Genomic DNA, 26,653 nt, shown 5'->3' on the forward strand with positions numbered 1-26,653 from the left:
GAGTGGGAGTTTGGGGTTAGCAGGTACAAACTATTACATATAGAATGGGTAAACAACAAGGTCCTACTGTACAGCACAGGGAACTGTATTCAGTATCCTGTGATAAACCATAATGGAAAAGAATATGAAAAAGAATGTCTATATGTGTATAACTGAGTCACTGTGCTGTCCAGCAGAAATTAACACAACATTGTAAATCAACTACACTTCAATAAAAAAATATTCCTAAGTACAGTGTGACCTGTGTGTGAGGCGTGTGTGGAATGTTGTGAGGCTGTAGGATGGCGCCTTTGGGGCTAAGAAAGGCTCCCGGGTGCCCCAGCGGGGAAGGTGAACCCTGAGTGCAGAGATTGAAGTTGACAGGCGGGAGGCAGTGTCACTCCCCACAGGCCAGCCCTGAGCATGACCACCGAGCAGGATGCAGCCTTGCCGAGTGTCCTGCTGTCCTTACTTTACACCCGGGAAAACCGAAGAGATTGAGTCGCTTACCCCAGATCTCAAGGCCATGATAGGTGGAGGCAGGAATGTGAGCCGCAGGGCTGGCCGGCCCCCTACTCCGCGGTCTCGGCTCCCAGGACCCCTTCAGGGAGGGAGGAGGAGACGCCCAGGGACCCGGCTCGGGGCCAGTGCATGCCCATGCAGTATCTTCTTCCAAACACGGGCGGGCGTCTTTGACACCCATCAGAGTGTTCCTGTGACTCGCCTTTGAAGTGTCCGTTTCAGGAGAATCAGGTGATCCGCGGCGTTTCCGTCCACAGTGGAGAATCCTCAGGGCTGACGTAGGCGCCCACAGCCTGGAGTACTTGTCACGGGTCCCCTGGAGGATCTTTAGGCTTTGTGACCCCGGGTTTTGACAGCCGTGGAACAAGCAGGTGGGGGAATCACTGGTGACGTGAGGCTCTGACCATCCCGAGACGCACTTCCTCCTTGGGTACAAAGCTCTGTGCTTGAGACCTCGGCTGATGCCTTCTTTTTGCAAAACCACTGCCGTTTCCAGATCAGAGGCGTGTGGTGCACTGGAGAGAATGTTCCTGGTGTGTCACAGGCCTGCCGAGAGCTGCCCCGACCCCAGCAGGTCCTCCGGCCCGTGCCGCCTGCGAGCTGAGGTCCCCGCCTGTGCCCTCGTCCGTGGCTCCCAGTGAGCTGAGGGGTGCAAGGAGGAGTTTGTACAGAAGAGGGCATGTCCAGTTTCAGGGGAAGCCGTGTCACCGGGCGGCTGGGGGTTCTTAGTCTGCGACACTGAGGTCACTCATCTTGGAAGCCTTGTGACCCTTCCATGGGCACAGAAGGAAACTCTCTGTAGAGACTGTTGTTCTGTCTTTACAATGTCAGAAAGATTGAGAATAAAGTGGGGGAAACTGGCGCACAGTTTAGTTAATGCTGTGTTGACCTACGGTGATTATGTGAAGCCCTGAGACTCTTTGGGGAAGAAAAAAAAGAGTCTACTAATTAAAAAAAAAAAAAGCTGGTATGGTCTAAAGCGCCTAATTGTCCCATTTGAATGTGTTGAACTAGGCCGCTTGCCTCTGCAGCGTGAGACCCAGGGTCCCCGAGCTGGAGGTGGTGGCTGGGAGGGCACCGGGCAGAGGGGCGCACAGAGCAGAGGCCTGGGAGACCCGTACGGGGCTTTAATGAGGGGCCGGTGCTCCGCCTGCAGAGGACAACTGGACAGTCTCTAGAGGGTTGAGTGCTGGGTGCCGAGCAGGGGCAGAGCGGTTCTCAATGGCGAGCGTGGTCCTCTCGCTCAGTGAGTGCATCTACACCAGAGACACTGGGCTTCAGAAGCCGGAAGTCAAATGGAGCCCCCAGGCCAGGGGACCCTGCCGCCTGACCCCGTGCACATCACCGGGTGTGTCCAGGGGACCCTGGGAGCATCTGTGAGGGGCCGCACACTTGGTGTGGCTGGACCAGCTGCTCTGGGAGCCTTTTCCTCCCTTCAGTCTAATCCGTGGATTATGAGCTGCTTCTGCGGTTCAGAAAAGGACAATTTGCATCCATGGAGCGCTTGCCGCGGGCCAGGCCCCACAGCTAAGCACTCTGCGTGCATCGCTCATTTTCTGTTCACAACCATCTCGGGAGGTGGAGGTGCTCCTGCCCCTGTTTCACGGTGAGGAAGCCGAAGCGCAGAGAGATTCGCTGCCTCGTCCAAAGTCTCAGCCTAAAGGGACACACCTGGGATTAAACCCAGCCTTCCCGACCCCGGAGCCCACCCTCTGGACCCCTAGGGTATGATCTCTCCCCAGGGAGATAACTTCTCTCCCTTTAGACCAAAACCAAGTCTCTGTTTCTTACCCAGCTTGATTGTTGTGTCATTGATGTTCTAGCCTCAAATTGTCACTCATCTCCCTTATTTTGAGACATGCTTTTTATGTTGAAAGAACTTGAGGAATTTGCACTGAAGTTTTTGTTTTTTTTTTTTCTTATTTGACTTTTAATTTTTTGTGTGTACTAGTGAATTGCTCCTGACCTAAAACTAACTGGATTAGCTTGAAAAATGGGGCTCGGAATGGAATTAATTAACAAGAGTGAATTTTGCTTGTGGAATCAAAAACTGGGCAGTGCATATACCCATCTGTTTAATTGTGCAGTGGCCGGGATGTGCAGTGGCCAGTCCTGTCCAGGTTGAATGTGGCTATGTCCCAGGATGGAACTGGCTGGGGCACAGGACATCTGTCACAGACCCGAGTGTCCTTGAGCAAGCGGCTGAGCACTAATCCCTTCCTCATTCTGTGGAATGCTTTAGTTTGCCCAGCCCTCCTTACCGCACAGGGAAGGAGAGACAATAAAGAATGTAAGTGCCATGTAGGTGCATCAGACACTAACTGGATCAGATTAAGCCCTGGCCCTCTCCCCAAGGAACTACACTCACGTGAGGGGTGCAGAGCCCACCTTCTCCTCCTGTCCATTGTTGTTGTTGTTGTTTTATTGACGTACAGTTGATTTTCAACATTGTGTTAGCACAGCAGAGTGTTTCCGTTATATATCTATTCTTTTTCATATTCTTTTCTATTATGGTTTATTACAAGATATTGAATATAGTTCCCTGTGCTATACAGTTGGTCCCTGTTGTTTATCTATTTTATATAGAGTAGTGTGTGTATGTTAATCCTAAACTCCTAATTTATCCCTCCCCCTCTTTCCCCTTTGGTAACCATAAGTTTGTTTTCTATGTCTGTGAGTCTGTTTCTATTTTGTAAATAAGTTGTATCATTTTTTTAGATTCCATATATAAGCAACATCATATGATATTTGTCTTTCTCTGTCTTACTTCGTTTAGTATGATAATCTTTAGGTCCATCCATGTTGCTGCAAACGGCATTCTTTCATTCTTCTTTATGGCTGAGTAGTATTTCTATTTTTTCTTTTTTAAGAAAGCATTCTATTTTTTTTAATTAATTGATTTATTTATTTTTGGCTGCATTGGGTCTTCGTTGCTGTACGTGGGCTTTCTCTAGTTGCATCGAGTGGGGGTTGCTCTTCGTTGCGGTGCACGGGCTTCTCATTGCTGTGGCTTCTCTTGTTGCAGAGCACAGGCTGTAGGCACGTGGGCTTCAGTAGTTGTGGCTCGCAGACTCAGTAGTTGTGGCTCGTGGGCTCTAGAGCGCAGGCTCAGTAGTTGTGGTGCACGGGCTTAGTTGTTCTGCGACATGTGGGATCTTCCCGGACCAGGGCTCAAACCCGTGTCCCCTGCATTGACAGGCGGATTCTTAACCACTGCGCCACCAGGGAAGTCCCTGAGTAGTATTCCACTGTATATATGTACAACATCTTCTTTATCCATTCATCTGTCGATGGACATTTAGGTTGTTTCCATGTCTTGGCTGTTGTAAATAGAGCTGCTCTGAACATTGGGGTGCATGTATCTTTTCTAATTAGAGTTTCCTCCGCAATCCGTCATTTTGAAAGACAGACTCACCGATTATTTGAGCTTTGGGATAAAACAAAGCAAGGTTCTTGTAAGGGCCTGTAGTACCGAAGGTGCTGGAGAAGACGGGGTAGAGAACAGTCTCAGTGCACAAGCCCTTCCTGGCCGTGGTCGTGGTGAGAGGTGACCTGAGAAAACACTGGTAGTGAAAAACCATCCACAAGGTGATGGCATGGAGACTTTGCTGGAAAACCAGGCTGCTGAGTCAAGGATGGCATAAGGCAGCACGTCCAGTGGAACTTTCATGAGGATGGAACGTCCTGTATCCGTGGGCTCCACCACGGCAGCCACTAGCCACATGTGACTGCTGAGTACCTGACCAGTGTGACTGAGGAATTGAATTTTTCATTGTACTTAATTTTAGCTAATTTAAATTAAAACAGCCCCATGTATCTAGAGGCTACAGCACAGATATGGAGCTTTGCCATAAAAAAAAAAATCACTTCTGTGTACACGACTTGCACGTAAAGACAGTGGCCTTGAGAGGTACAGAGAGTAGTACTATCCTTACAAATGAGGAAATCAAGGCTCAGAGCAATTAAGTAACTTGCCCCAAATCACACAAGCCGGTAAACGGCAGAGCCCTTGCCCGTCGAATCCAGGGCTTCCGCCCTCATCGTCTCCTGGTGGCAGACTCCGTTCCTCTCGAGGTGAGTGAGCATCCTTTAAACTTGATGGCTCTCAGCATGGCCGTCCCCCCGCACAGGTGACAGCCCCACCCATCTCCATGTGCCTGTTCCGCGTGGTCTCCATGAGTGCGGCCCCTGCACTCTTGTGCTGTCACCCCACTGCTGGGATTACAGCCTACACCTGCTCTGTGCGCCCTAGTCCCTGATGAGTGACTTCCCTGTCCCCAGGTATGCCCTCCACCAGCCGTGGAAAAGCCCGATTCTCTTCTGTTGTGCAAGAGAAGTAGGGCCAGTGGTCAAGACCAGCAAAGCCCAGGGACAGCTTAGTGGAAGCGTCGGCTGGTGCATCTTCATGACCCTTGAGTCCATCCGTGATGGCAGCTGTCACCAGTGTTCTTTTGGGGGAGGCGGTGATGAACTAGGTCCCACCTCTCGAGGTCTTGGGGCATTTCAGAAGTAGGGCTAAGATAGACAGTCACGTGGTGCAGGCATCTCCCAAGGCATTACCACTGTACTCCATGTTTCCTAAGATTCTTTCTGTTACGATGTCAATAAAAAATACACATTAGTAATAACATCCTGGGGCAAAATGTAATACCATATGATATCATATATCAATCAATTTTCTTCCTTCTCTTTCTAAATCTGTGTATGAAAAAGTTAATAAATCCTAGGAGGAAGAAGAACTTTTTTGTAGGAAAAGTGAAAAGCTTGGCAACTGAAAGATGCATTTTTCTTCCCTAACGACACTTGTCAAACGAGCTTGTAGCTCAGAGGGGAGCGGTCTCAACCGCAAATTCCATTTTACGCAGTGATGGAAGCTCCCCCGTGCCCCTACCTGCTGGAGGAGGAGCTATTGTAGAGTGATGGTGCTATCTGCGTGCGTGGACGGAGAGAGAGAACGTTCGAAAAGCCAGCGAGGCAGCAATTACACATTTAAGTGAGTGGCGTTTCCTTGGCCGCCGGCGCAGTGTATGGGTGTGTGGGGGCTCTCAGTGGGGCTGCCTCTGTCGGGGTGCTGATGGGATTGTCTGAGGCGGGCTTTCAAATCCGCACACGATCGGCTGCCTGTCTTCAGCAGTTGGAGCAATGGCGTGTAGTTGGGGTACGATTCCATGGGAGCTTATGACTTTTTTCATAGAGTCATAGATTCATTCATCCAACTCAGGGGTACAGGTTCACATCTTAGACCAGCTAAAGTTATTCAGTCAAAGCAAACCCAGACCAGTGAGAGCTGGACCAGGCTGACCCAGCGGCACTGGTCAGGCAGGTTGAGTCCTTGTGTGGCCTTTTGACTGCCCAGTTTAACAGTTCATTGGAAACCGTGCCCCTCAGCTGGGACTTCTGAGGTTACTATTTTTGTAGATCATATGTTTTTTTTTTTTTAAAGACTTCTTGACGTGGACCATTTTTAAAGTCTTTATTGAATTTGTTACAATACTGCTTCTGTTTTATGTTGTGGTATTTTTGGCCCCGAGGCTTGTGGGATCTTAGCTCCCCGACCAGGGATCGAACCCGCACCCCCTGCATTGGAAGGCGAAGTCTTAACCACTGGACCGCCAGGGAAGTCCTTATTTAGATCCTATTTTATATTCGCTTTAAAGATAAACTCACCTTACCTTCTAGTACTGAGTGCCATAATTCAAGACCCTCCTTGGACTCCTATTGATGCCACGTTTTGGCCTCAGGCTTCTTCCAGATTTCCTGATAGGAACAGGGAGACGTCTGATCCCATACCTCTCCCCTTCTCCTGATGGAGCAGCTAAGTGTCTGCTCCTTGGGAAGGAACTGGCTGGAATCTGCGGAAACGCCAGTGTGCAGACTTGCCTGTGTGGCCATATGAAGCTAGGTCATCTGAGATGGTCCTGTAACACCACCGCACGTCATGGCTTTTGGAGAGATGTGTTATCCCAGGGAAGAGGCTGTCATCACCTCCAGGTGTGGGCTTAATGCAGTGCATATTAACAAACGCTAACTGATGCGGGGCTGTCTCAGGAATAGATACGAGTTCCGCGTGGGCCTATGCTTGGGTAACCCTGATGGGGGGTGGGGGTCCTTCTATAATTATATTTAGTTTGTGTATTTTATTAAATTGGATTGTGTGTTTAGCAGCCAAAACAAAAATCTCCAAATATCTATAATTGCAACACATAAAAATAGCCATTTAAGGATATAGTCAACATATCTACACACACACACACACACACGCGCGCACACACAAAGATTGTACCAAGGCAGCGTTCCCAGCAGTGATGAACACTCCCAAACCCTCACCAGTGTGGGGTGTTTGGGTAGGTGGGTTTCACTGCTGGTCTCCGCACGTTGTACATGGAATCAGTCTATTTTCAGGGAATAAAGTTGACATCATCAACTTGACTTTTACGTCAACAACTTTATGACATCATCACCACCCTACTGGTTTTATTACTGAGATGGGGGAGCGTTTCCTTCATCAGCTGTGGTGTTTGGGTCCGTCAGGTGCATAGGCACGCGGCTGCTGAAACGCTGTGCCCCCGTGGGTGGCAGGCGGAATCGAAGACGCCCACAGATTCCTGCCCCCGTGTAATGACCCCAGCTCTTCACTCAAACGCTGATCTAGGTGTTGCTGTGGAGGGAGTTTGATTTTGCGGGTATAATTATGGTCGTAAAACCGCTGATTTTAAAAAGGAAATGATGCCAGGTGGACCTGACCTAACGAGGTGAGCCTTTAAAAGGAACAGGGCTCTCCTTGGCAAAGGGGCTGGAAGCACAGGAGGGTTTCAACCCAAGGGAGAGTCTCCACTGCCGGCTCTGAGGATGGAGGGGCCCCTGGGGGGAGAGGGCAGGGGCCTCTAGGACCTGAGAGCCCCCCCGGCTCGCGCCAGCAGGGGACGGGGCGCACACAGCCAGCGATGCTGATTGATTGCAGCCCCGAGGTAACCTGAGCAGAACCTTGCCCGTGCCCTGCAGAGCCGGGGTGCCAGCGGGTGTTGCATAAGCCACTAGGCTTGTGGTGACTCGTGACCCAGCAAAACAGAAGCAGCAAGTGCACGATGTGTCGACATTTGAGTATGGATATCTGTCCAGAAATATTGAATAAGTTGCATGAGGAGAGGACAGTTGTGTGTGTGAAGGTAGAAATCGTCCTTTAGACTGGATTTTAAATAACGTGTAGTTAGAAACAGAATTTCTGTTTCAGTTCTGCCTCGAGCCCCGCTGTGGCCTTGGAGGAGTCACCAGCGTCCTCGGGTGTCCCCCCGGTCACTGCTTTCCAGCCGGGCTGGTGGGCCTTCTTGAGCCCTCCCTCCTCTTCCGGGTGCCCTCCCCCCTTCCCCTCCACGCCTCCCTGTGAGCCCCTCCTCCGCGGCCCGCCCCCGAATGCTGGCGACCCAGGGGCCTGGCTCAGCCCCTGTCACCCACACGCGCCGACTCTTCTCCTGTATCCACCCGCCTGACCGTCTCCTCTTTCCACCTTCCTCTGTGTGTGCTGCTGCCCGACGGCCCTCAGCGCCTGAGACGCAGCGCGATCACACCTGGGCCCACGCGTCCCGCCTGCACCACCTCCTGCCTGGGCCCACCTCCCGCCTGGGCCCACGCGTCCCGCCTGCACCACCTCCCGCCTGGGCCCACGCGTCCCGCCTGCACCACCTCCCGCCTGGGCCCACGCGTCCCGCCTGCACCACCTGCCGCCTGGGCCCACGCGTCCCGCCTGCACCACCTGCCGCCTGGGCCCACGCGTCCCGCCTGCACCACCTCCCGCCGGGGCCATGGCTTCACGGCCTCCGTGTGCTCCTCCCTCGCCCACCCGCCCGGGGCCCACGGCTCCGCAGCATCAGGGGATCGGTGCCGAGGGCCACAGCACTTTAGGGGCCTGCGACGCTGTTTCTGTTTCTCTTAAAATCAGAAGGGACAAAATAACGAACTTGTAATTTGCAGGAAGTGCTTCGATGTGTTAACACTTCTCTTTATGCCAATGCAGTTGGAAAATATAATTTCAAATACTTTTTCACGGAGGAAGAGGCCCGTGGGAGCAAAAGGGCCCACGAAAGTCACAATGCAGTCCTGACGCCACGCCGTTTTGCGGAGTGACGACGTTTGCCCTGCAGGGGGCACGCGTCCCCTTGCCCGCGGCCTGGCAGGTAGGGGAGGTACTTCGAGGCACGACCTCAGGGGATGTCTCGCAGCTCTGGGGCCTGGGAAGGGCTGTACATCACTGCTAACTGGGAGCTGGCGCCTCGGCCCTCTTCTGCCCTGACGGGTGAGTCTGAGACAGGACGGCCCTCCCTTGCCTTCAGCTCCTGGCTGACATACCTTGGTACATGTCTTGTGATGAGCAGAAGTGACCAGTCCCTCGGGGCCGTGTGAGGGATCCACTGTCCCCTGGCCGGGCGCTCCGGTTCCCTTCCCAGCATTGTCCCAACAGGGACTGTGGCAGGTCCTCACCGCCCCTGCGTGCCACCCCTTCCCCACCCGCCGACCCCGAGGACATCCACGCTTCCAAAGAGGGTGGGGGCGGGACGGGGGATGACACCAGTCTGTGCAGCTGAGTCTGGTCTGGAAATCAGGGGGGTGATGTTTTGAAGGCATCTCATATCCAGAAGCCTGGAGAACCCACCTTCCAAACCACTGACTTTATTGCTGGAAAGGAGTTTATAAGACTCTGGCTCACGCGATGCCTCAGCTGGGAAAGCGGTTGGTGAGAAAGACGTGATTCTCTCCAGGTTATTATTAGATCCAGGAGAGAAGCGGTGCTCTCTGAATTTAGACTCCGACACCCTTTGCTGTTAGGACTGAAGCAGGGAAAGGCTATGCTTCTGGTGTCGGTCGCCCTGCGATGGCCACGCTTAGTCTTGTTGGCTCCAGCTCATCCTCTCGTGAGTCAAGGGCTACACGTTCATGGGGGGCGGGGCGTGGTCTTATGTGCCGCTTTGTTGGGGCATCTGAACTTGGCATCTGTGTGCTCCTGAACCGTCCTCTGACACTGGCATACACCCCCTGCGGTTGAAGCTCAGACCTCCCGAGGGGCCACCAGCTTGTCCTGGAGCCTCTCTGAGGACACCCATTCAGTGTTTGGACGGCTCTGAGTGTTAGTAAGGGCTCTGATGCTTGCAGACCTGTTTTCTGTCTGTATGCGTTCATCTTGGTTCTGCCTTAGAGAGATCTTAGTCATCATTCCATGACACAGCTCTCTAGCCAAAGAAAAGTTCTTGGAGTCCTCTGTGCTCCTCTCTGGTTCTTTGTCACGGCAGCCCTAGCAAACTAATATGCCGACCACCACCCTTCTCTTTACGCCTTGGCAAGTGTGGTGTCCCGGAGATGCAGTGTCATGATGTGACCAGGGAAGGATGAGATACTCACCACCCTGGTTTTTAATGTGGGTCAAGATCACTTAGGCCGGTCATGGTATCTGAGGCCTGCAGTTGGCCATCTCCAAGGGTTTAGTGTTTGTTTGTTTTCCAGAAGTATCCTTGCTAAGTCACGTTTCTTGCATCCTGTACTAGATGCAGTTAAGTTTTTGAACTTGGTTGCAGGATTTTGCATTTAATCCTGTGAAATGTTGCCTGCCTTGGGCAGAGTATGCCACGGTCTGCCCGTCTCTCAGGGGACTTTGGAAGCCACCTGGGGTGTCATCAGAGTTGGCCTGAGAGTTTCCACTAGCAAACCTTCCATTCCCTGGTGAGAATCCTGGGTGCGTGTAGCCGGACGATTGCCTTTCGAGGGACACATGGGACAAAACTAACTGTCCCCAGGTAGGTTTGGGGACACAGTGCCCAGCGTGGCTGTGCCAGCAGTTCAGGCAGGATACCTGGGAGGGGCTGTGAGTCAGAGCTGGCCTTGGTGCAGAACCCACGGTGGGCGCCGCAGGACCGGACTTTGCTGAAGGAGAGCAGGCGGGTTCTGAGGAGACGTCCTTGCTCGGTCGCAACCTCACGTGACACGTGGCCAAGACGATTGGCTTCTCTTTATCAGTGCTTTACTCTCTATCAGAGAGGTTCCTCCTGGGAATGAGGTGGTGAAGGCATAAAGACCCCAAAATAAAGTGTTGGGATCCTGCTGTGTGATCCCACTCTTGCCTGCCAGGCTGCGGGCAAGTCGGTCCTCCCCAGGGACGTCTCGGGTGAGTATTCGGGACAGAATTAGCCCTCGAGGATGAGCTGTTTTTAGAGAAAGACCTACACCGCCTGCTGTTCGTCTGCCTCAGGAACCTCAGACACCGTGTTTTGCGAGTGATCGTCCGCAGCCGTCTGTCTGAGGGCGGTACTGTGGACCTGCCGGTCCTCTCTGTACCCGCCCTCGGTTGTGCTCAGTCTGCACGGACGGGCCTGCCCTCAGCAGTTCTGTGCCTCGGAGGACAGTCAGGGTGAGCCCTGTCGCCCATCAGCTGCCGGGCGTGGTCCCTGAGCAGTGTGACGGGCACACTGAGCACCGTCTGTGAACCGCTGCCAGCAAAGGCACCCGGAACATTCCACGAGAAGAACTGTTCTCCCTAAAGGAGGACAGTGGTTAATACCTGTATGGTAATTCTGCGTGGCTCAGTCAGCCACAGGGAGAACCACACACTCCTTGACTCCGTTCCCGCTTCCCGCACCCACCTCTTAGATGATATGATGATCCTGGAGGATGTTCACGGACAGAATTTAAAATTATTGAGTACTAATTCCAGCACACCCTTGCTGGTCCTGGGACCGCAGGTGAGTTTTAAATCCCCGATCCTGTCCCCTCCTCTGCAGTATGAAGTCAATATTACCCCTTCTGCCCACATGGTGATTACTGTAAAGAGTAAGGTGGTAATTGTGGATGTGCTTTGTGAATTAAAAAGCTGTATTCAAACGGAAAGTGCACGGATATGCTTATCCCTTACAGGTGAAGTAGCCTTTACTTCTGTTTACTGTGAACATGACTCCTGTGCTTCAGAATGGGGGGAATGTGTTTGCTTTTGATCTCAGCTGCCAGATTCATTACTTGTAACAGTTTGACCTTTTCCTTCTTTACCTTGACATTTCTAAACTGCTGAGTCTGGGGCTGAGGCACCAGGCTGATGGGCAGCCTTGGGAGTGACTGGTGGCCTCTGTGGGCCACGGAGATGCTGGGATCGGTGGGGACTGTGGAACCGGAAGCCCGAGGAGGGGGGGCTTTCCCACACACCCGGCCCGGAGACGGAAGCCTGTGCTCCCAGAATGGTTGGGCCCCTGCCCGACCCTGCTGTGAGCTCACTGACCCTTGTGTGTTTCTGATGCAGATTTACGTCCACCTGAAGGAAGGCGGGGGCCCTGACGGGCTGGATGCACTGAAGAACAAGCCGCAGCTGCACAGCATGGTGGCCAGGAGCCTGTGCCGGAGCGCGGCCGGGAAGAACTACATCATCTTCACCGGGCCCAGCATCACCAGCCTGACCCTGTTTGAGGAGTTTGAAAAGCAAGGTTTGGCAAGTGGGGAGCGAGTCTGAGCGCGGTCCCCCGCCCCCGAGAAGTGGTGGGCAAGGCTGGGGATGCAGGCGAGTGGCGGGCAGCACAGAGCACAGGATGCCGGGTGGGGAGGCCCTCCCACGGGGCGACAGGTCATGCCAGCCTGCCGGCTGCCTGCACCCTGCTGGGCACCGGAGGTCTGGAGGGAGACCAGACTCGTGGTCTGGGGGACAGGTCAGTTCAGGTCTTCTGGGCACATCTCTTTGTGTCCCTTGTGGTAAGGCCATGGCCATCCGAGGAGTCTTCCTAGTGTTTTAGTCCATTCGGGCTGCTATAACAAAGTACCACAGAGTGGGAGGTTTATAGACCGCCCTATAAATCCTTTTTATAGTTCCTATAAATAGGAATTCATTGCTCACAGCTCTGGAGGCTGGATGTCCAAGGTCGGGGCGCCAGTGTGGTCGGGTGAGGGCCCTCTTCCAGATTGCAGACTTCTCCCTGTGTCTTCACATGGTGGAAGGGACTAGGGAGCTCTGTAGGGCCTCTTTTATAAGGGCACTAATCCCATTCATGAGGGCTCCACCCTCATGACCTAAGCACCTCCCAAAGGCCCACCTCCAAATACCATCACTTCAGGCATTAGGTTTTCAACATAGGAATTTGGGGTGCGGGGGACACAAATGTTAAATCTGCAGCACCAAGGCACAGCTCCTACTAAGACTCATAGGAAGTCTGAACTCCCCACCCGGGTCTGTAATGTAGACCCTTTCCAGCTGGGCAGAGAATTGTGTGCATTAATACAGGCAGCAGTACAATGGGCCTCAGAAAGGTGTTAGTTCCCCTCAGTGCTAAGATGCCTGGTTCGTTTGTTGCAAAGATTAGGCAAGCCTTCCAGGGCTCTGGCAGAAATGGGGCTATAGAGACAGACCTGGGCCGAGTCAGGAAGCCCCACGGCAGGTTGTATCTGCCTTCACTTCATCCTACATCTGGGATTTATTTATATCCAGTCCACTCGGGAGAAACACAGAAAGCCCCCACTCAGCTACTCCAGACACTGGAATTGCAGACCTGTTGCTTAGCAACAGATCTGATGTCTGGCTTTAAAACAAAACCTTCTCTGGACTTCCCTGCTGGTCCAGTGGTAAAGAGGTAAAGAATCCACCTTCCACTGCAGGGGATGTGGGTTCAGTCCCTGGTCGGGGAACTAAGATCCCACGTGCTGCAGGGCAACTAAGCCGGTGCACAACTACTGAGCCCAGACGCCTCAAGTGGAGAGCCCGCATGCTGCAACTAGAGAGAAGCCTGCGTGCCACAACTAAGACCCGATGCAGCCAAAAAAAAAAAAAAAAAGCAAACCCTCTCAAGTAATGGGGAGCTCACAGCTTCCGACCTGCGGCCTCAGCCTGGACCCTGTGCTCTTGCCGGCCTGGGCTACGTCTTACTCATCTGTAAGGCTGGTCCCAGCAGGGCTCAGGGTTTAATTGTTGAGAGAATTCCGTGTGGAGAGGTCAGACTATGTGAAGAGGGACCGTGGAGTCAAGTTGGAGAAAACTGACCCTGACGCACGTTAACCCAGCACAGTGGGTGCCCGTGTCAGAGCGTGGGGTGAGAGCCAGGGCTGCCATGCCCGCTGGCCCGCTCGTGCGGGTCCCAGGGTGAGTGTCACATGCGTGGGCCCCAGGGTTCCCAGAACTGCCCCCCACAGCGTCCGTGTGCCCTGCAGGCCCGCTCCCTGCCCAACACCGTGGGTGTCCCTGTCTCCTGGACCAAGAGTCGCATGACGTAGTCAGGACCCGCTTGTAGCATGTGGGCTGGTGGGGTGCTGAGTGAGGACGCCAGAGGCTTCCCTGAGAGCTGGGCTGCTGGCCTGGGCCCTCCCCGCACGGGGAATTAGCGGAGGATGGAGGAGAATCTTCCAGTGGGAAGAAAATAATTAGACGTGGAATTTGAAGTTTTCCAAGAGCAGACAAAGATTTCTTCGGCTGTTTGTTAGAAGCATTTGAGGCTGTGAGCCCTCCCACACGACCTCCTGGGCTCCCCCTGTGATGACCGACACGTGGGGAGGTTGTCTCCACGTCGCTCACGGACGGCTGCCCCCCACCCGCGGGGACTCGGACCGCCTCGTCTGGCCTGGTGCCCCCAGGGGCGTCTAACGGGCAGGGCGGCTGGGGTTGAAGACAGGAGTCCCCGCTGAGTCTGGCCGTCCCTCCTGGGCGCACAGAGACTGCTCTGTAAAATAATAGCCAGGAACGATAGTCATGCAAGAATGGCCGTTTTCATAAATAAACTTGTGTGCTGCCGGATTCTTTTCTTCCCCTGTTAGGAGAACGCAGCTGCTCTTTGGGTGGTTGGGTTCACCGAGCCCGGTGGGCGATTTAAAACACTATCCTCATTCGTCTAATCCTCTGCCCTGTTTTGAAGACAGGTTCTTCTTAAATCTCAAGGCCAGCGGAGTCTGGGTGGTTGGATCTGTAGAGGTGGGAGCCGCAGGGAGCCCTCTTCTTTCTGGCAGCAACACTGGGCCTGTCCCCCCCGCCCCCCGCGGGTGTTATTCCTCACCCACTGCTGCTTCTGGGGCGGCGAGGAGGACAGGAAGTCATCGGCCGTCCTTCCAGCATGGGGGTGGGAAGCAGTGGTGAGGAGAGCGTGGGCCTGGAACATGTGCCCATAGTGTCAGTGAGCCCGGAGGGGCGGACTGCTCCCGGGTCTTCGGTCAAAGTGCCCCATCACGTCCCCCCCCCCGGGTGTGGGGAGGGGCGGGCTTCCCCGCGGCTTCCTGGGCCGGGGGCGGGGGGAGCCTGGGACCACGAGCAGGGAGGGCTGGGGAAGACCTCGAGTCCCGGCGGAATCTAGAGAAGGCTCCTTGTTCCTGCTGGTCTCTGCCTGCGGGGCCTCCTGCCCCGTGGAACGTGCTGGGCGTCGAGGCCCCTCAGGAAGCTCCGCCACCCAGGGGCCCCGCGCGTACAGCACAGGCAGGACCCCGTGTAGCGCGTGTCCTGTGATGACTCCCTGCCTCCTCTGCCTTTCACTTGGCTGCACGCGGCCAGGGCTGCCCGGGTGCCCGGCGAGTCTTGGTGAGGGGGGGTGTGACTGGCTGGGTCAGGCTTAGACGGCAGACAGACCTGTGCTAACGATGCCCGTCTCTGCCCGCCCAGCCGGGAGCCTGCAGTGCCAGTGCATCGCATGTGCTCAGAAGTTTCTAGAAGCAGGAGGGAGGATGGGTCCTCGGGCTCAGCCCTGTGCTGGCAGGTAGCCAGCCCTCTGGCTGCGAGAGCGGCCGTTGTTACTGCCGACGCCCTGCTTGCGTTAGCTCTTCCCTGTGATCTTAGTACGTACGGAAGTTGGGGGCGGCAGCACATCTGGGATGAAAGCCCCCAGACTTCACCATCTCTTCTAGAGGGGCCCCCTGAGGGCCGAGCCCGGGGGTGTCGGGGGGAGCCGCCCTGAGGCCGTGCGGTCCGTGTCCCCGCAGGGATCTACTGCTGCGGGCTGCTCAGCTCCAGGAAGAGTGACTGCACCGGCCTGCCGCCCTCCATGCTGAGCAGCCCGGCCTTGCCGCCCGCCCGGGGCCAGCACAGCATCCGGATGAAGGGGAGCATGTCCCTGATCTGCTGGTACAACAAGGGGCACTTCCGCTTCCTGACCAACGCCTACTCGCCCGTGCAGCAAGGTGGGCACGCGGTGGGCCCCGGGGCAGGGGTGTGGGTGAGCTCTGGCGTCAGGTGACCCCCGCCCCTCTTCGGCTCTGGGCCACAGGGTGACGGCTGCTGCCCTTCGCGGGGCGGCAAGCGCTTCCTGGGCCCGCAGGCTGTCCGCTGCCTGGGACTTGCCAGCCGTCAACAGAAGCCGTGAGGCTGGCATTTGCAGGTCCCCCAGGTCGTACGCGGTGTGATTAATAGGCTCCGTTTGAACGGCATTTACATGATTGTCATCTAGGATTCTGTGAAAAATCTGTTCTGATGGGAGGGGGGGAAAGAAAGTCCACCATTCTTATCTTTAAAATGTCTTCCTTAGAAGTTAATCGCTTGCGTTGGGTTTTTGGGGGGTTCAGTTTGTATCGTCATTGATTTTCCTTGGGATTTAAAATCCATTGCTAACAAGGGGATTCATTTAGCAAGGAGCCTTATATTTAAGGGAAGCTACAGCTCAAACACGATTAAACAACAGAAAAGGAAATTGCAGTGACAAAGGGACCCTTTACAAAAATATTTATCGTTGCGTAGTGTATTTGAAAAGTCCCTTGTGTTCCTTTACATTAAGACATCTTTCCTCTTCTCTATTAAAGGAACACTGCCAAGGAGCTCAGGGGTGTGCGATGTGTCTGTGTGTGTCTGCATGTGCGTGGTATGTGTGTATGTATGTGGTATGTGGGTGTGTATTTAGTGCCTCTTGTTCATTTATTCCCATCCTTCCCCACACACACCTAAGTTGTGTTACATTTCAGTGGAGATTGCAATTGAGGGACTCAAGCACGTGGGTGTCGTTACCCCACTTATGTGTAGGGGGTGGAGAAAGCCTCCCCCACCTCGAGTGCTATGTCAAGGGCTCTTAGAGGAGAGGTTTGGAATTGACCTTGTCAGCTGAAGGCCAGTTTGAATTGGACTTCTGCTCTCTTGCGGTTGGGGCCTCGGGGCCAGAGTGTCTCTAGGAACAGGTGTGGGTGTAGGGCATGGGAGCTGCTTCCCACCAAGTTACGTTAAGTGATAGCCTCTGAAACGATGTCCCGAAGCAAGGACTTCTCACTTGTCTGAGCTGGGTGAAATGAGGTAGCAGAGAGCAGACCGCATCTGGGGAGGTTAGGGAGAAGCCTGCAATAGGATTGAAGGTGACACACCTGAAAACCCCGATATCAAGGACTGGGACCCTTAAATCGGGCACCAAGGGAAGGAGGCAGGAGGCTGTTGAGGGAAGATGAGAAAATTGGGAGGGGTGATTTTTAAATACGCCGAAACTAGTATTTGTGTTCAATTCCGTGATAGTTTTCTGAAGTACGTACTCTATTATACATCACGCAGCCCCCGACCCTAGTCGCCCTTGAAAATCCCATGGAGTGTGTCCACAGCCTGGCCACAGACCGACCCCCACCGCCAGGCCCCTGGGCCCCCCCAGGGCCTGTGGACACTGGGAGCCCGGCAGGTGAGAGGAGACCCTGGGTGCGGCCAAGGGGGCTCGCAGAGCGGAGGCCGTGTGGCCGGCACGCTCCCCACTGGGAATCCTTCTCCTGGTCCACATCCTAGGGCCTCGTTTCTTAATGAAGGGAGGTAGTTCTCCTTTCGGTGTACTTCAAAGAGATGATTTTTAAAAACCACCTCGTATTCCATCCTTAGATGTATCATAATTTCTTTATCTTGGCCCCTATGAATGATCCTTTTTTCATAATATGAATAATGATGTAGTGATGATCTTCATATATAAATCTTCAGGTACATCTTTGATCACTTCCTTTGATCACTTTGATCCTTTGATCACTTCCAAGATAAATCTAAAAGTTGAACGGCTGGGCCAAAGGGTTTGAACGTTTTTAAGGCTCTTGATGCTGTGTTGCCAAAAGGCCGTATTATTGCTGTTGCAGTAGGTTACAAGGGGACCGAGATTCCTCCTGCTTTATCAACACTATTTTTTTTCTTTTCTAAATTTGTCAGTATGATGGCTGAAAAATGCTACCAAATTTTAAATATGAATCACCGTGACTGTTGGTGGGGTTGAACATCTTTTCCTGTGTTTTTAGCTAATTTTCAATGATTTCTTCATGTTCTTGTCAATTTTTCATTTGAAGTATTTGTCTTACAAAATTGAAAGCAGATTTTATGCCTATAGCAGATAGTTTTCTTCGTTTGTTTTCCTTTTGCTTTTATTTATGGCCAGTAATTTTAACATACAAAGGGTTTTTCATTTCCGCATAGGCACAGCTGTCGATCATGTTATTTGCTCTCATGCTTTAAAGCCCCTGCTCTGTCCCAAGGCCAGGTGAGTATAGTTCACTTGGTTGTTTTATAGGGTGATTTTGTGCACTTTGCAGTCATCCGCTTGGAATTTATTTTGGTCGTGGCACCAGTTGGGCTGCTACTATTTTTTTTTTCGTTAAGTGGCAAAGGTTGGTTGACCAAGCAGCCCCACCTCTGTACCTGAACCATTTATCAAATAATTCTTTTTTTCCCTACTTATTTTAAATGTCACCCAGATGACAAAGTCTCCTATATTCTAAAGACTGCTTCTCAGCTTTATACTGTCGTCTACTGTGACCATATTTGTTCTTGTAAAAGATGAGCAGAATTTTGAATTTTAGAAAACATGTAACTAGTTATGGACATTTTAGGGATTGATTGATTATTCCTTACTCCAGATTCTAAGGGAAAATGAGCCCTCTTTCAGAGACTGTGAGCGTATGCAGGCTTTTTAAGTTACATGCTGTCATTCATCCAGGGACATATCCCCATCGAGAACCACATCCTTTTGCGTTTCTTCTAGAATCCATTTTGAGTCTACCGTCTCGTTGCCGTCTCCCTCTTTGCCCACTTAGGGTTCAGATTCTATGAGGCTAATGTGAGTGTGGAATGTCTGCATGGGTCTGTGAGTCAGGTCTTGACTCATTCATTCAGACTTACAGAAGGACGGAAAGAAGGTCAGCCCAGCCAGAAAAAGCCCGGGGAAGGCAGAAGACAGAACTCCCTGGAACATGAAGACACGTGGTCCTCTCATAGGCCCACGTGGACCTACGGTGTCACAGAGGTAGACACGTGGAATAAAGCTGTGCACAGAGGGTCCCCCACACGGCTGTAAATGTACAGGGTGCACCCAGGAGAGCACGGCATTCCTGGTTATGAGGGCAGCAGACACAATAAATGGCACATCACCTCTTGTCAATATTTCCAATGTCTAAAGCTTTTCAGTCCTCAGAAAAGGATATTATAGAACAGCAGACTTACCCTTTCCAGCTCGAATAGTATCTAAATTCCAAAATTTCAGGAGAGAGGAGTGTGGACTTGTTTATGAACTTGGGGAAATGCTAGAGACTGACGCACACCTGGATTTTGAAACCACTCTCCTGAGATTTCCAGCTGCAATCCTCATGTTGAGTTAAAACGTTCGAAGGGATGGGAAGGAAACGGAGAAGGAAAGCAGGCCTGGCACGGCTGGGTGTGCTGGGACAGCAGCGGCCCTGGAGCTAGTGCCCTGGCTGTGTGGAAGGCAGCAGCCGGAGCTGCAGGCGGGGAGCCCCAGGGGCACGGTGCTGGCCGAGGCCCTCGGACAGCGGCCCTGACCCGCTGGGAGCCCTGGTGACTCGGAGTGAGTTGTCCTTCACTTCTGGGAAAAGAACGGAGGGGATTTTATTTCTTTATGGGATGGTCTGATCTGCTCATACCCACGTGGACTCCAGGGAGCCCTGAAGGGGCCTCCTTAGTCCCAGAGGAGGCTGTAGGCGAAAGTCGGGCAAATTAAAATGGAGCTGGAGGTGGGAAACCTCCCAAGGCCATGTGCCTGGGCCGGGGTGTGAAACTGGGGTGTTTGCCCACTTGGACTTGAGGTCGGGCGGGGTGGTGAGCAAAGACACCAGCACAGGTCCCCTCAGGAAGGGTGCTGCAGAGACACAGCCCTCCTTGGAGGCAGAAGCCCAGCCGTGAAGGATGCACGTGCGTCTGCATCACCCGACCATAGAACGTCTCTCTGAGTGGGGAAAGGATCCCTAAGCAACCAGGGCCCAGGACCCTCTGGCTGGGCACGGAGGTCCTCTGAGCTTTGGAGGCTTTAGGAAGTGTGTTGCCCAGGTCCTGCCCCGGGCTTCCCCAGACCACAACTCTAGGGGCGGGGCCTGGCTTCTCAGTCTCTCACAACATGTCCAGGTGCTTCTTCAGTGCAAAAAATCAGTATCTGGGGAGCGGGGTGGGAGACAAAAAAGATCCCGGCTCAGGGCTCAGTCTCAGTAGATGGACCTGTGTGACCATTTTTACTTCAGTTACGCCCATTTAAGTAATGCTGAAAACCCACAGCCCTTTGAATGGCCCTGTTCTAATCACATCGTTCTGCGGGCGGCGGGGATGGGGGCGGGCTGCGCAGAGGAAGCGCTCTATAATCCCGACCTCGCTCGCACGAGTGTCCTTCCCGCCCCCGCGTCCCCTCCGTGGGCGCAGTGGACGTCCACCCGGTTGGCGGGGCAGGTCTTGGAAAGCAGGTTGTTGGACAGCAGGTTGAAGAGGACTGATGACCTCTTTTTGCTTCTCATGCCCGGTCAGTGGGACGTTTGAATCTTGCCGTGACCTCGGCGAGTGGCCCCGGGACGCGGTTCCATGTGTATTTGGGAGGCAAAGGCGTTTGAAGGCGTGTGAGAGAGGGCGTCCCAGGAGCAGCTGGGTGTACAGGCTTCTGTCCGCGGGGCGAGGCGTGGAAGAGCCTGGGGTCGGGGCAGCTGCTGCGCCTTCTGGCCTCTAGTCCCACCCTCTGCCTTGATGGAGGCGCCAGAGCAGACCCCCTGCTCCCTGACCTCGGTGACCACCTCCTCCCACCCCCGCTCAGACCCTGGCGGGAGGGGTTGAAGCCCGGGGGAGGGAGGAAGGGAGGGGGAAGGTGGGTCCTGAGCTCCCCCTCTGGTCTCAAGGTCCCTTCGGGTGCAGCAGCCCCGCTCCACTTACGGCCGCCTTTGTGCCTCACCACCCGCGGGCCCAGCCGTGGCCTGTGCCGTGGCCCGTGCCGTGGCCTGTGCTGTGGCCCAGTGTCCTGTGCTCCCCTGAAGCTGCAGTGGCGGTGTTGGTGGTGGTTTCCCTCCATCTCCTCCCCTGCCGTCTGTTTGACAAGCAGGCAGGGGGGAGGGGGGCACATTTTGAACGGGGGTCTGCGGGGGGTGGCTCAGAGGGGACGTCCCGTCTGTTCCCCGCAGGCGTGATCATCAAGAGGAGGAGTGGGGAGATCCCCTGCCCGCTGGCCGTGGAGGCCTTCGCCGCCCACCTCAGCTACATCTGCAAGTACGATGACAAGTACAGCAAGTAAGTGAGCCGGCGCCCCGGCACGGGAGGCCTCACCGCCGAGAACAGAGGGGCCGCTGGGCGGTCAGTGTCCCCAGGTTCAGAGTTGACAACGGGAGAGCCCGAGGGATAAAATCCCGAGCCCGCGGCCCGGCCCGCCCAGCCCCCCACCTCCTGCACCGCTGCCCTCTCTGTCCCCTCCCCTCCATCTCGGCCGCTGGCCTGCACCCCACACCCTCTGGGCCCCGGGCGCCGTCGGGCCGGGCCGCGTGTTTTCCGGCACTGGTTATGGAGCTCTTTCGCGTGCGGGCGCGGGCGCAGGTGTGGGGTCGTCGTCAAGTGCACACGCGGTGTGCGTGTACGCGCCCCCCTGCTGTCTCGGGGCGAGCTCCTGTGTCCACAACGGGAGGGAAGAAATGATTGCCCTTGAACCTCGGTCTGCCTATGAAATTACTGGGCCTGAGCCTCACAGCCTGGAACAGGGTTGGACTAACCCCAAAGGCGGTGGGCATTTTCGCAGCCCTCCTTGAGGGGCACGGACGTCGCCCCAGGCTGCTTGCGGGCGGGGAGGCAGCACGTGGTCCTGGGTCTCCTGGAAAAGCCCGGGAGTGAGAGGGAGCCCCGCTGCGCAGGGAGTCACCGGACGGTCTCCGCGGAGCCTGCGGCGTGCCTGGCGCCTCGCGGGCCTGCGCGGTGGCTCCAGGGGAATCGGCACGATTGCGCGAATGGACATCCGTGGCCGCCCTGGCTGGGCGTCTCGCTGGTGCCGAGGCTACCGGCCCCCGGGGTGCAGAGACACACGTGCAGACGGAGGACGCGGCGCAGGGATGGGTCCTGAGTTGGCCGTCTGGGGGCAGCGCCGTCCTCCGTCTCGGGGCAGAGGAGGCCTCCCTCTGAGGGGAGGCGGGGGTGGTGAAGAGACACGCACAGAGCTGCGGGCGGACGGGGCGCGAGATGGCTCGGGATGTGCCGCACTTGAGCAGGGCCCTCGGCGACCCGGGGAGCCCCTCGGCCCGGTTCCCTCCAGAGCTCCGGGCTGCACCGCAGAGGCCTGGCCCCTGGTCTCGGTGTCCCCTGTGGTGACCCGCCTCCTCCCACCTGACCTTTGATAGGGGTTGTTGGCACGTTCAAGTTCGGTTCACGGGGCCGAGCCTCAGAGAGGGGCTGCCCCGCCCTCCCGCCCCTCCCCACAGCCGGGTTCCCGCCGCCGCGCCCCCTGCGGCATCTCGCTGACCCCGATGAGGCCTTTCGGGGAAGTCTCTCCTGCACGGGGTCCCCGGGCACCGTCTGAGTCAGCCTCCCTTGCCGCTCTGTCCTCCTAGGTATTTCGTTTCTCATAAAGCAAACAAGACGTGGCAACAGGTGTTCTGGTTTGCCGTCAGCGTCGCCGTCAACAACGCCTACATCCTGTACAAGATGTCGGAGGCCTACCACGTGAAGAGGTACAGCCGGGCCCAGTTCGGGGAGACACTCGTGCGAGAGCTGCTGGGCCTGGAGGACACCTCTCCGAGCCTCTGATGCCGCGGGCGCGGCCCGGGTTAGGTAAGGACCGGGTCCAGGGAGGGGCGGGGGAGCCTGACGTCCGACCCGCCGGCCAGAGACCCGGAGACGCCCTGCGTGGGGCTGCGGCCCGGGAAGGGTTGCTCAGGGCCCCTGGAGGGACCAGGACGGACCTGGTCAGAGGATGGCGCCACCCCGCTTTCCACGCAAAGAAGAGCACGGCCTCCCTCCGGAGAGCGGGGCATCCTGCAGGTGTGGCCCCGAGCCAGACCCTCCGTGCAGCCAGCGCGGGGCATGGAGGGCACCCTCACGACGCCCCGGAGGCCGCGGGAGAGCCCGCTCAGCACAGGGGACCTGGGAGGGCTGCAGCCACCAGGGGCGCCAGGGATGGGATGAGACGAGCCGGAGCGCGTCCTGCTTGGTGAAGATGGAGAGACGTCGTGACGTGGCTCGCGCCTCGCCGTGCCTGCGGGTGGCGGGAGGCGAGCCGGGTGGGCTCTGCGTAGCTGGGACTGCTCAGGTGTGTGCGGGAGCCCGGAGGGTTTCCCAGCGTTTGCCCTGTGCAGGCAACTTAGAACGGGGCTCGTAGAAGAAACAACCCAGCACCACGAAAAGACAGCGACAGCGCGGGGAGTGGGGCCCTCTGATACGTCCACGAGGCCTTCCTGCCCATCCCTGCGTGGCTGGTGGACGGGGAGAAAGGGAGAATGGCAGTGAAGTGTGAGGCCGGTTTTTATTTTTAAATATATCTTCAGGTTATTTTCTTACTGTTGCTTCAGATCTTCTGTAAAAGGAAATGTCCCTCTTCTTTTCTGCTCTCCCCCTCTCACCCCACCCTGTCGTGGCTCTTTGCATGATCACAGGCCTGGACCTGGGCCAGAGAGGGCACCTCGCGTCCATCAGACCACGGGGGCCTGCGGGCCTTGAGCTCGGTCATCATTAGCAGAACCACTTGTTTTGGAAAGTACATAGCATGGCTGAGACAACAGAATGTCTCTACGGATGACCACTCGCAAACTCTCTCCCTCGCGTGGTCACCGGGCAGTGTCTGCCGGCCTCACAGCACCCCTCCGAACGGTGTGGTGGGCATTGGCAAACCCACCTGTACCAGCTTGGCTGGGCGTGATTCCCGCGGGCCGGGGGCCTGCTCACCGCCAGCCCGAAAGGCCTACGTGACGAGCAGTGGCAGCAAGGGCTTTGCTTACTGCCCAGAACACTTGGGCCTTTTCTGAACCAAGGTCCACCGGTCTCCCTGGGAGACCTCGGCCAGGGTGGTCGGCTGGTCTGGCTGTCCCCGCAGATAAGAAACAAGTAATTTCTAGAGTTACGTGATCCCCCTTCGACCCAGTTTATGTCGCCCCCTTATTTTTACAGATGCAAACCTACTCTACTCAGGCTTTGGGACGTTCTTCCCTGTTGTCACTCAGTTAATTAAAAGTGTTGCTGGCGGCATGCTCCCAACTCACATCATTTCTGTCCCCGGGTTCATGACGGTCACCTCACCTGTGGTTTTAATCCGATGCCACGGATCGTAGGCCAAATTTTAAATCGCGTCTCAACACACCTTTGCCGTGTCCTTTAATTGGATTGGAAGCACTTTTACCACATGGAGAAATCTATTTTTAATTTGTGATGCTTTTCTACAAGGTCCACTATTTCTGAGTTTAATGCGTTTCCAACACTTAGGGAGACTCTAATGAAAGCTGACGAATTTTCTTTTCTGTCCAAATAAGTAAAAGAAAAAAATAAAAGTCTATTTAGATGTTGACTCTTTGTTAATATGTGAGTTTGTTTAAAAGATCAGGGACAAAAATCCGGGCTCCTTTTTTAAGTCTTGATTTCCTGTATAATCCCATGTACACGATCTTGACTGTTGTAGCACCATGAACCAGTGAGCAGTTTAGAAGAGGAATTCAGCTAAAAGTGTTGACTGGAGACACGTATATGGATGCCTAGTCCCCCCCGTGAGTGTTTAGTTGTATTGCAAGCGCCTCTGCCGTCAGACACGTCGCGCCTGTCTCCCAGCCTGGCGGTCCGTCCTCTCCCAGGCTGTGCGTCATTCTGATTCAACACAAGAGGCGCTGCCGTGACCAGTAGTGGGTGACTTCACATCACCAAGTGATTACAGAGTAATGACACCATCTTAGTGCTCTGAACTCAAGACGGTGGCCACCTGGTTTCTGAGAAATGACTGAGGGGACAGCAGTTCAGCTGGGTTCTAACGGAGGCTGTGGCGACCGCACCAGCTCTCAGGTTGAGAGCAGTTTCTCTTCCCTTTCCGGGAGGAGGGCAGAGTGACAGGCAGCGCTGATTAGGAGAACCTGCAGGGACCCGGACCTCACCCTCGGATGGGATGTGGCGTGACTCGCTAGCATTCACCAGACTCCATACCTCCCTGGGTCTGAGGGCCGGCGGGTCCCCACTGGACGGGCTCATTGAGAAGCAGGCCAGCACAGCCCTGGCAGAGGCTGGGAGGCAGGTGGCCTCCCCTGTCTGCACAGGTCCTGCCACTGTGGCATACCATTCCCGGTGGGAGGTCTTTGCTACGGGGTCTAGGAAGGAAGGACAGACAATGAGCTCCCAACCCGGTTCAAAACAAAGCACCCCTGGAGCTTCTAAGCTTCTCCAGAGAACATCTGTTAGACTGAACGAAGGTTAACCTGTTTGGGTTCCACCGTTTGTGATGTAGTCACATGACCTCAGCTGTCTCTGGAAGTAGGTAAGGTAATTCTTAGGAGAATATAACTTGAATGAATTGCTGATTGTATCTGGTGCCTTCTTTCTCAGGGTCTATATTTCAGACGCATTGTCTTTTTCCCCCCGCACTCTGCTTCCCCAAAAGTCTCAGATTTGAACAATATCTCACTTTGGTCACGGGAACATTACATGAGTATTTCAAAACTCAGGTGAGTGACAGGAAAATCTTGGTGTCTGGATCATTCTGGGCAAAGGTATCCAGTTTATTGACTAAATTAGACAAGGCCTGGCCACCAAAATCGAAGTAACTCTGCAGCTGTGGCCGACGCGAGAAGGTCACAGAGCCCGACCGGGGCGGGGAGGTCCTGGGTCACAGTGTGTGGCCGGGCACCGCTGTCACCCTCCGGAACCCCGCCCCGGCATCCGCAGCGAGGGGGGGTGAGGCAGACTCGCCATCACCGCTGAGTGATGCCCTCTCCAGCCTGCGGTTAAGGGAGAAAGCATCCCCCACCCTTAGCAGGTCCTGGAGGTCCAGGAGACCAACTCAGCGACAGGCTGATGGGAGAGGGAAAGGGCGTGCCGTCCACCACGGGGCGACCACGGGCAGACGGCCAGGGCCACGTCCGTGCAGCACAGAGAGCTCCCTGTGCCCCAGCTCTTCTCCTTCCGGGCTCCCTGCTCCCTCCTCCCGTCACCATCCCCAGCTTGCAGGGGGTGTTGGACAGCTTTCCCAGGTGAGCCAGCGGACCTGGCACCGAGGCCACGTTCTAGCCGCTGCACACACTGGATGCCCAGATCCACCACGAGGGTCGGCAGCGTTAGCCCTGGTTTACTTTACGTAATGCCTTTATAGGGCGTGCTCTCCTGTCTGGGGCTTTACAGAAAGGAGACATTAAACCTCTCTTCTGATCTCAAATACTGCAGACAGTCGAGGTGCACAGCCTCCCTGCATCGTTCTCACTCACTTGTGTTCCCTTCTTGCCCTGGACCAGGTGGGTGTTTTTGGCTGAAGGCTTGATGCAGCCCAACTTGACCTGGTGGTGAGCTGTGGTCTGGGGGGCGTTCGGCCAGAGAAAGGCCCTAGGCTGCAGCCGGCCCTGGGCTGGGCCAGCCGGCCTCTCCTCACCAGGCAGCACGAGGGGAGGGAGGGGGTGGGGAGGGCCGGCCTGGAACCTCTCCCCAGGTGCCCAGGTGCCTGCTGTCCTGTGGGTCGTGGGCTGGGGTAGGGGGTGCGTCTCCAGAATGGTCTCGATCCCTCCTCCTCAGGTGCCGCCCACTGGCCAGCTTGTGTCGTGTTGTCCCCATGGTGGGTAGAGGCTCGTCAACAGTCTTGGGTATAGAAAGCCAAGGGTACCAAAGGAAAGGGAACCCCCAAAAGATCACAGCACGGTTCCCAGGAAGTGACCCCAGCCCTGCCCCAGGGACTCCACAGCCCCCTCTGGAAAAGAGCGACGCTGAATAGCCCCTGTATTTCTGTAGCCTCCACTGTCACACCCAAACACCTTCTATCTTTTTTTTTTTTTGATAGGTCTTTATTGGAGTATAATTGCTTTACAATGT

General features: G+C 55.2%; 1 protein-coding gene across 3 annotated transcripts in view; it reads left to right on the top strand.

The window, feature by feature from the left end:
* Positions 1-24,164, top strand: part of PGBD5 (piggyBac transposable element derived 5) — an 88,927-nt gene extending 64,763 nt beyond the window's left edge. Inside the window, exons 4-8 of one of the 3 annotated variants that reach the window (XR_014253054.1) lie at positions 11,774-11,954; positions 15,412-15,609; positions 20,812-20,917; positions 22,219-23,116; positions 23,260-24,164. Coding sequence is in view for 2 of the 3 variants with exons in the window: in XM_082423439.1 (XP_082279565.1) it covers positions 11,774-11,954; positions 15,412-15,609; positions 20,812-20,917; positions 22,219-22,414 (681 nt within the window). In the remaining variant the exon portion in view is untranslated. Of the gene's footprint in view, positions 1-11,773; positions 11,955-15,411; positions 15,610-20,811; positions 20,918-22,218 lie in introns of all 3 variants that reach the window. The other 2 variants (XM_082423439.1, XM_082423438.1) reach the window with 2 other exon arrangements.
* Positions 24,165-26,653: the final 2,489 nt, after the last annotated feature.

Source organism: Balaenoptera physalus (assembly GCF_965194825.1).
Source record: "Balaenoptera physalus genome assembly, chromosome: 14".
NCBI lineage: Eukaryota > Metazoa > Chordata > Mammalia > Artiodactyla > Balaenopteridae > Balaenoptera > Balaenoptera physalus.